General features: G+C 37.7%; 1 protein-coding gene across 1 annotated transcript; it reads left to right on the top strand.

Annotated features, from left to right (window-relative positions):
• Window positions 1-1,624: 1,624 nt before the first annotated feature.
• LOC115422260 (uncharacterized) lies at window positions 1,625-8,410 on the top strand. The gene is made up of 3 exons (XM_030138496.1): window positions 1,625-2,247; window positions 3,472-3,774; window positions 8,034-8,410. Exons 1-3 carry the CDS (start codon window positions 1,813-1,815, stop codon window positions 8,043-8,045), a joined length of 750 nt encoding a protein of 249 aa, XP_029994356.1. The 5' UTR covers window positions 1,625-1,812; the 3' UTR covers window positions 8,046-8,410.
• The last annotated feature ends 2,275 nt before the right edge of the window (window positions 8,411-10,685 follow it).

Here is a 10,685-nt window from a genome sequence, read left to right as displayed (position 1 = left end):
CAAAAAAACAACGGTTATTAAATATATACAGTCAATACAAACAACAGTTATTAAATATATACAGTCAATACAAACAACAGTTATTAAATATATATAGTCAATACAAATAAGTTATTAAATATATACAGTCAATACAAATAAGTTATTAAATATATACAGTCAATACAAACAACAGTTATTAAATCAAAACAACTCAAGCCTGCAGTGCTGTGTGGGTATCGTTGGTCTTCTTTCCTAGCTTCTGGTGCTCATCAGCGTTGGGATCCAAATACTAGTTGTTTGTAAAAACTGAGGCACTCAGAGTTGGGCTGAAATTCAAAAGCCTTTATTAAAGCATGGCCAAACAAATACAAACTGAGCCGACGCGTTGCGGCCTATAGGCCCTCATCAGGGCTGATTTAAGAAGGCCGCCCATACGGATCCTCCTATATATAGGGAGAGGTCACATGACTGGGCGGACCTTAAAAACAGAGATTTAGAGAATTAAAAATTGAAACAGACAAAGAAAACAGAGCAATACATAGTATAAAAACAAACATAGATGTTTCAAGCACTATGAGTCTTCATATAAAGTGAGTTATCAGAAATAAACAGATAAACAATAAAGGTTTTTAATCAGGAAGCCGAGGGAGGGCACAAGTAGTGGGGAGGATCCCACTGAGTCAGAGGAAAGGGGAGAAGTCGAGTTCACCATTCAGGCCTGGGTATTGTGTGGCTTTTAGAGTATATATCCAAAAGGATTCTCTCTGCAGGAGCCTTTTTAACCTGTGACCTCTCCCTATATATAGGAGGATCCGTATGGGCGGCCTTCTTATATCAGCCCTGATGAGGGCCTATAGGCCGCAACGCGTCGGCTCAGTTTGTATTTGTTTGGCCATGCTTTAATAAAGGCTTTTGAATTTCAGCCCTACTCTGAGTGCCTCAGTTTTTACAAACAACAGTTATTAAATACATACAGTCAAAAAAAAAAAACAAGTTATTAAATATAGTCAATACAAACAACAGTTATCAAATATATACAGTCAAAAAAAAAAAACAAGTTATTAAATATATAGTCAAAAAACACAACAGTTATTAAATATATACAGTCAAAAAAAAACAAAGTTATTAAATATATAGTCAAAAAACACAACAGTTATTAAATACAGACAATAAACACAACAATTATCAATTTTCTTTCATTTTGTTGAATTTTATTTCTTTTTTTTTTCATTTTGTTGAATATTTTAATTTTCTTTCATTTTGTTGAATTTCATTTATTTATTTTTCATTTTGCTGAATATTTTGTTAATGTTCTTTCATTTTGTTGAATTTCATTTATTTATTTTTTTCATTTTGTTGAATATTCGGTTGGTTTTTCGGGTGCGAGTGCTCTTACAACATCCACATTCACTCAGTCACTGAATGTTGAAATCATGGAGTTTTGAGTTGAATGTTTTGTCGATTTTTCTTCACTCAGTAATTGAATGTTGAAATCATGGACCGTTTGTTGTTGATCTTTCTTCTTTTCTTCAGTGCGTATCTGAACATTTGGGGCCTGTTTCCAGATAATCGTCTTGATGTGGTGGATGATGGGATCCTCCTCCTTCCTTCTGAAGGCGCTACTTGTCTGGACTTGATTCCAGTTTGGACTTCAGACCCTGGATGTGTGGAGGTCATGGCTGCTGAAGGTTCCTGTGTTCTAATCCGTGTCCTCATCCTGTGGTTTATGCGTTTATTGCACACTCTGGTTCCTGTTCCTGTTCCTGTCGTCACCTGAATCGTTGTAAAACCTGTGAACCTGCAGCTTCGGACTCAAAGCGTCGACTGAACATGGAGGGTCTGAAAGTGTCGCTGGCGGCCGCGGTCCATCGGGTCCTGCAGCGAGCCGGGTTCTACCTGACAGCCTTCGGGATCTTCTACTACCACGTGTACTTGGACGGGGACCTGGAATGCACCTGCGTCAGCCACCGCCGGGACTGCAAGGTCTACCTGCTGGTCCCGTTCTTAGTGATCCTGGTGGTTCTGCTGTGGTTGGACCGGACCCTCCACCGCCTCTGGACATCCGTGGTGTGTTCGGGCTGCAGACCGAGGCTGGGTTGGGCGCTGCTGCGTCGGGTCCTGGAGGCGGTTTTCGTGGCTCACTTGTGGATCGTGTCGGTGCTGGTCGATGGGGACTGGTACTACTGCTGCTCCGAGTCCGGTACCTGCAGCCTCCTCCAGTACCCGTTCCGACCGTCCAGAGACGAACTACGCAACCAGTCTAGGGTGAGTCCAAGTGCACCGGTGGAGTCCCCCAGGGCTCAGTCCTCGGTCCGCTTCAGTCCTAATTTAGTGAATTTAATGCAGCAAAATATGAATCGCATTATTTCAAAAAGTTGAAACGGATTTAATTCACCCAAAATATTTAATAAAACTTCATTCATTTCAAAAGTAGATTCAAACTGATTAAATATAATTGTAAAAAACTTCATTCATTCATATTTATTTTATTGTTGATTTTTGTGATTATTTCATTTATTCGTTCCTTAACTGTCCTTTAATATTTTGCTCACTTTCTTGAGATTTTATATATTTACTTTATTTTCACTGATTTTGTTGATGACTTCATTCATTTGTCTTTATTTTTCTTTTTCTTTTTTCTTTGATTTACCTTAATTTAACAGATTTCATTCATTTTTTTTCTTTTTTCTTCCTTGTGTTGTTTCTTTTTTCAGTTTATTCATTATTCTGTTCATTTTTGTGATCATGGTGTTCACTTTTTATGGTGTTTGTTTCAATTTTAATTTCATGTTACAAACTATGCAAACAAAAAAGATGAGAATAACCAAAAAAAAAAAAAAAAAAAAGACATTTCTTAAGAAAAATCAGTGAAATTTGAATCATATTCTGGTTGAACTTTATCATTTCTACACATACAGATCAGATCTACAAAGACCCAAAACATTTCATACCAGGCAGAATATTGGTCCAATTCCACTGGATTTACTTTAGACATTTCAGGTTGGTCAGATTTGATCAGTTTATTCACATTTTATTGTTCAAAGATGGTTTGGTCATGTAAATATTTTCATAAATTAATGTTATTTTTGGACTGATTTGATTGATTGATGTATTTATTTCGAATATGAATGTCAAAACGGAAGAAAATAAACACAACACTTAAACATAAGACATATAATACATATTTGAAAAGGAGTGAGAAGTACAACTTATAAACTCCCACCCCTTCTCCTTATATATTTATTCATTATTCTGTTCATTTTTGTGATCATGGTGTTCACTTTTTATGGCGTGTTTCTTTTAATTTTAATTTCATGTTACATTTATGTATTTTTTTATGTTTTTTTTTTTTTTTTTTTACTGTGAACTAAAACCAGTTATTTATGTCACTGAAACTGTTTGTTCTTGTAAAACTGACTCAGCCCTAGTCAGTGTTTCTAAACTCTACTTCCTTCATCTTCATGGCAGTTCATCTTGTTCTTCTTCCAGTTCATAGGTTCGCTCCTCCTCCTCACCACGACCATCGTCGCCGCCGTTCTGTCGTCGCTGCCGTGGAGGAAGTTTTGGCCAACGTGCGGCCTCGGATTTGAGGAAATGGTCCTGGACGAGGCCGACGACGTGGTTCCTCAGACTCTGAGAAAAGCTGCCAGAGACCATCTGTCCTGGAAACTCGACGCCTACGTCTCCAACAATGACTGGGACAAATGTCTGGACGTGGACTCGGAGCTGGTGCTGAAGCCGTGGTCTCCTCCTCCAGAAACACCGCTGTCCAACATCCCGCTGTCCCCACAGGTCTGTCCACGTTAACGTTCTCCTTTCACGTTAACATTCCCTGTCCAACAGTGGCTTCATGGCTCACCATGTCTTGGGTGTAGGGATGTAATGATAAGAAAATTTCATATCACGGTTATTGTGACCAAAATTATCACAGTTATCATTATTATCGCAGTATTGTTGAAATTGTGCTCAAAATGTTCAAAAAAGTACTAATACACACACTGAAATAATTTTACCAAGTTGTATTTAAAAAATAATAATAAAATAAAATAACCGCAACACTTGTGGTTTCCAGTCGTCTTCTGGTCCCCACTCTACCTGGAAACATGGAGACTAAAGTTGGGAGAAAGCAGCAGAGTCCTGTCTGGGATTTATTTGAATACGATGACAGAAAAGAAGAGAAAAGAGACCACTGAACTAAAATAAATGCTAAAACTAAGCATTTAGAAAAAAAATGAAAACGAATAAAAACTAGCAAACCTGCTCTAAAAACAAATTAAAACGAACTGAATTAGAGAAAAAAAGTCAAAATTACATAAAGCTAAACTATAATGAAAAATCCAAAACTATTAGAACCTTGCTATGTGGTCAAACGCTGATGTGAAGGTTTGGACATCAGGGAAAGAACAGAGGAAGTATTGACCAACACGGGTTTTGAGCTGTGAAGAAACCACATCCAAAGAGGAAGAACATCCACTGAGACCGAATGTGTGAAAAGTCCAGATGAAGACAGGACTGAGAACACATGAAGGTGGTTTCAGATGTTAGAAAATATCGGTTCTGCAATATATCGCAATATTTCATTTCACAATACTGTATCGATATTAAAAAGTACTGTATCGATATTTTTAGGTATTTATTCAAATGCAGATATGGCGGAGGTTCATTTTTGTTTTTCTTTATTGTTTATATCTTATTTATTATTATTTAACACTGTTTTATTAAATAATGGTTATTTGAATCATCCTAAAAGCACTTTTTACTGTCTGAGAGGCAGATGGTAGTTGCTTTGGAAACTAGGAGAATCAGAAAAATGTGATATAATATTAGATCCTGTTGTGATCAAATAAAAATGTGTTTAGTATTTGTACATATTTCTGGTGTAACTCAATCCTTCTGGGAAATAATCTTAAAAAAAAAAAAAAAAAAAAAACAATAAAAAAAAAAAGCCTCTTTAACAGTATAATGATATATCGTGATATATTGTATCGTGATCCTAGTATTGTGATTTGCATCGTATCTCCAGATTCTTGCCGATAGACAGCCCTATTCAGATAGAGGGAGAATGTGCAGAAGAAACGGAAAAACAACTGATGGAAACATCTGGAAAAATCAGACTGATCTCATAAAACGGCCTTCTATGTCATGACAGTTCTTATGTCATTTGGCGTGTTATACCTACGCATTTTTGACCTTTTGCACGTTGTTCAACACCATTTGATCATGTGTCAATTTACACCACCAAAGGTTCCACTCCGGCCCCTAGGATGAATTTCCAAAGTGTCTAAATTCCACAGTCCAGGCTGTGGAACTCATTTTAGTGTGGGTTCTACATCCAGACCAATCTGATCCACAGTCCAATAAGAACAGCAGAAGAACCCACACAAAGAATGACTGCAGATTTACTACTGGGTTTGATGGAAAAAAATATTACACTATGTTTATGAATAATGACAACTTCAAATATTTAGGCCCGAGCCGAGTAAAGCCGGCGCAGGGCCTATTGAGACTGCAGTGGGCGCATGGGGACGAAATCGCCAGTGACGCGGTCGCCTTTCGCCACTGTCGCCACTCTCACACATATTCACATTCACGGCACTGAGACCTTTCTGACGATGTACATGACATGTGCACAAGTCGCATATTTACACCTGCTCAGAATGAATGGGAGTCAATGGGACACACCCACTCAGGGTCAGTCATGTGGGTGTAAGTGCACGACACGTGACATCTGACCCCACAGACATGTGGGGGAGCTTGAGAGCTTTAACATAAGGCCAAATATGTGGTTGCCATAGAAACGGCTATATTGTTCTTGCTCAGATTCTTATTATTTTTCTTTATTTTATTTTTTTTTTATTTATTTTTCTTCTCCTGCTCTTTGAGCTCAAATTTGACCCCCTAAACATTTACGAAAACTCACCAAATTTTGCCCAAAATTCAGAAGTGCGAGAAATTTAATTTACATATAGGTTTCATAGATGTCGGTAAAGAAATTTTGCCGCAGCGCCCCCTTGAAAAGTGGAAATGCATTACGCCAATGGGAGCACGTCCTACGTAAAGTATGTCGTAGAGCCACGAAAATCGGTGCACAGATTCATCATGAGGAGACAAACAAAAAATATTGTTATGGCCACGCCCCAAAACCAACCCTTAGTCGGCCATATTGGATTGAAATTTCCAAAATGCTGAGTCAGCGTTTTCGCTGACGTCGTATTTTAACTATCTCCTACTTGGCTGTTTGGCCGAATGAGCTCAAAATCGGTGTACAGTATCTAGAGAAGTGGGGCATCAAAAGTTAGCCGAAGTTTTAGGATAGCTGTCACCGTTTTTGTGTGACGACGTCGCAAACTTTGCAAAGTTTCTTCGTGAATTTACCATTACAAAAATTGCTTCAGCTCAGACATACGAACACCGATTTGGCTGAAATTTTACTCAGACATCTATCTCCAAGGCCTACACCCATTTATTAAAAGAAATTGAAATTTCGCACTATAGCGCCCCCTACAAATGTACATTTACAAAAATGAAATCAGTTCGGACATATGTGCACCAATTTGGCTCAAATTTGACTCAGACATCTGTCTCCCCGGCCTACACCTATTCGTCAAAAGAAACTGAAATTTTGCAGTACAGTGCCCCCTACAAAAATTTTAAATATTTTTTTATTAAAATTTCTTCAGTTCGGACATACGAAAACCGATTTGGCTCAAATTTGACTCAGACGTCTATCTCCCAGGCCTACACCCATTTATCAGAAATATTTGAAATTCGGTGCCATAGCGCCCCCTACAATTTTACCTTCACGAAAATTACTTCACGTTAGACATATGAATACCAATTTGGCTCAAATTTGAATCAGTGTTCAGTCTCTCAGGCCTACACCCATTTATCAAAAGAAATTGCCACTTTGCTCATTAGCGCCCCCTAATAATTTACCTTCACGAAAATTGCATTAATTCGGACATAAGAACACTGATTTAGCTCAAATTTGACTCAGTGGTACATCTCGCAAACCTACACCCATTCAATGGTAGAAATTTATTTTTAGCTGTATAGCGCCCCCTACAGATTTACTTATACAAAACTTTCTTTAGTTCGGACATACAAACAAAGATTTGCCTCAAATTTGAATCAGTTGTCGATCTCCCAGGCCTACACCCATTCATCAGAAGACATTGAAATTTGGTGCTAGAGCGCCACCTGCTGAACGATGGGCATACTTCTACTGGACATGCCCGTGGTGAGGGCCTTTAGATGCCGCTTGCGGCTTTAATTGTCTTTGTTTTAGTGCAAAAAATAACATTAAATTATGAAAATATTTACATTTGTAAACTCTCCTGTAACAATAAAATGTGAATAACCTGAACAAATATGACCAACCTGAAATGTCTGTATTAAATTCAGTCCAGTTTGAACTCTTTTCTTCCTGTTCCTCAGTGTTTAGTGTCTTTGGAGATCTGATCCAGAATGCACATGGACTAATGAGAAGTGGAGGCTGAATATTGTTAAAATTGCGCTTATTTTTCTGAAGAAATTTCAGTTTTTTTTAGGTTATTCACATCTTTTTGGTTTGGATAGTTTATAAAAGTAAGTATTTTCATAATTTAATGGGGTGTTTTTGCACTAAAACACAGACAAAAATTTGCAGTTGTCATTATTTATAGGTTATTCTGTTCTTATTTGACTGGTCCGGCCCACTGGAGATCAAATCGGGCTGAATGTGGAACCTGAAAGAACATGAGATCGATAGCCCTGTCTTATGTCATTTGGAGTGTTATACCTACGCATTTACAACCTTTTGCGCGTTATTTAACACCATTTGATTGCGTGTCAATTTACACCCAGATCTCCGGTTCACAGAAGCCAAACCCTCAGTGTGTGATATCTGAGGTGAACATACACATGGAAAGCTTATCATATGTACAGATGGTGTGGTCTATTTATGCGATTTCATGATATGACGTTGGTAAATCCACACATTTGGCTGGTTCATGTTGGATGGAAACCTTACGTAGAAATGCTCATTTTGTGTTTTCTTCTTTTCTCGACAGAACCAACACTGAACACAAGCTTCGAACGGTTCACGTGGTTTTCCATGGACTGGACTTTTCTGTCGCTGTCAACATCGTCAACTCTGATCAACGACTGATGGAAGAGAACGCAGACCAGCTTTGGTTTTTAATCCAGTTGATTCTTTAAAGTTGTGGAAATATCTGCAGGTTGACGTTGAACTCTGGGTCCATGGGATTCCCCACACGTTTTCCTTCAACTTGATTTGGTTTCAGTTGATTTCTGTACAAACCCCTTTGTTTCTGATTAGGGATGTAACGATTACCGGTATAACGATAAACGGCGGTAAAATTGCAGACGGTTAGTATTACCATTTAAATTATAATTCTCATGATAACCATGTTTGATTACCGCACTTTTAGAGGAAAAAACTCCTATGTAAAGATCTGCTTTTATGTCAAATATTTGAGTATAGTTTTAATTTATTACAATTTTGATTTTATATTCCCAATTCCTAATTTGTAACCAATATTCACTTTTAAAGTCTTTAAAAAAAGGTTCATTAAGCATCTTTGTGTTATTTATGCAATAAAGTATAGAAAATTTTCAAACTGGATTTTATTATTTTTGTGTTTTCTGTCCTTTTGTGTTTTTATAGTAGGTTAAAGTGAAAAAATAACAGATAATTTAGATGAAGTTGTGCTGAAAAAAACAGATCCCAAACATGGGTATAGTAACATTTGTTTCTATAGTATATAAAGGCCAAATCAAAAGGACTGAAAAACAGACAAAATAGACTCAGACCACTAAGGGTTAATATTGGAACGTTTCTGACACAGAAGGGACATTGTGCCGATTATTTTATTTGCTTCTTTTTTTTTTTTTTTTAAATACAACTTGGTTAAATTATTTCAGTGTGTGTATGAGTACTTTTTGAACATTTTGAGCACAATTTCAATAATACTGCGATAATAATGATAACGTATAATTTGGTCACAATAACCGTGATATGAAATGTTCATATTGTTACATCTCTATTTCTGATCAATGATCCAGTGATAAAGTTTGACTGTTGTTTGTTCCCAAAACTGAGAATCATGTTAAACAGAATGTTTAAGGAAATTAAAGATGAATTTGTCCACAACGTTTTCATTTAGTTTCATCTTTCACTTTGTTTCTACCTCCTCTAGGGTTATGAAAGGGCGTAAGTGACTCCCACTCGAATCCCACTCCCAAAGACGACAGTGACAAGACTTTTTTAAAACTAAAAATAAGCAGCTATTTATTTTCTTCAGGTTCAGCAAAGAAATAAGAAACTAAACCAAGTCAACAACCTTAAACTTCCCACACAAACCAAATACACAGGTCTACCCTGGACACCTAAAGTATAAACAGGAAAAACCAGGACAAACCAAATATGTTCTTCTTCTCACCCAGACCTGGGGCCTGTTTCACCAAACTAGGATTCCGTCATCCAGGATGACTGACTAAGCCGCGCTCAACGAATCCAAAACATGGAGTCCAGGCTTAATCGGTTCCACTCAGACCAGACCAGGATGAACACACACAGGTTCATCAGCAGGTGGAACTCATCCTGGATAAGTGCACACACTCGGCTTCCTCAATAGACCCCGACATCGATCACAGATTCCACCGATTCACCATGGCAACTAGAGCAGCGAACTTTCCCCCGTCGAACGCAAACTCCTCATTTTGTCTAACGAAGAAGTAAAGGAGCGAATGAAAAAGAAAGACAACAGCAGCACAGTACAAAAACAACCAGAGACAGAAGTAAAGGACTGCAGACCCACCTGAATGAGTAAGTAGAGCACAAACACACACTGACTGTTCCACTGAAACCATCACAGTTATAACCAAAGAGTTCATGAACATCTGTGAAAACAGAGTTGTGAAACTGTAAGTGAAACTGACTGTAGATGTGAGTGAAACTGTGGAAATGGAACTGCATCAGACTGAAGAACTCTGATAAATAGATGAACTCACTGACTTCAGTGAATTTACCTTTGGAATAAATAAACGTATCTTGTTTTATCTGATCATGATTCATAACTTTATGATATTGTTAATTAACCCATAAAGACCCAAACATCAGTCACTGCTGATCTAAACTGTTTAATCCCTGTTGATCCCTAATCCTATAACCATGTCAGTAATTGGTGTAAAATACAGTTCTTCATCTTTTCATGGTCATCAGATATGACCCATTTGGATGTCAGAGGCTCCGTAGTGAACGTGGAAACACCGTCATCTTCTCCAACATGATTCACCGTCAAACCCCATGGAGTTGATCAATGACAGTGGAGGACACACTGGGTTTATGTTCAGTTCAGGACAGACTGGACTGACACAGACACTGTTTATTCAGTTGATCTGTTTCTGATAGAAGAACCATCAACTGTAATCTGAGCTTTAATGAACATCTACATGATCAGTGAGTTACAATAGGAAAATATCTGATATATACTGATAAAATACACACTACATAAGATAATTATAACAATATGGAGATAAACACTTCAGAAGGTTAGATATAGAGGAACATTCATTTGTGAACGACACTAAAGTAGTGCTGGGCCTTCATGGGTTCATGAACAATGTTCAGTGTTTGGTTCAGATTCTTCATCTGATCATTCGATGGTCCATGCTGACTGTCCCTCATCAGTGTTGTGTCT

Source organism: Sphaeramia orbicularis, chromosome 7 (assembly GCF_902148855.1).
Source record: "Sphaeramia orbicularis chromosome 7, fSphaOr1.1, whole genome shotgun sequence".
Classification (NCBI taxonomy): domain Eukaryota; kingdom Metazoa; phylum Chordata; class Actinopteri; order Kurtiformes; family Apogonidae; genus Sphaeramia; species Sphaeramia orbicularis.
This window is presented reverse-complemented; position numbering and strand designations above follow the sequence as displayed.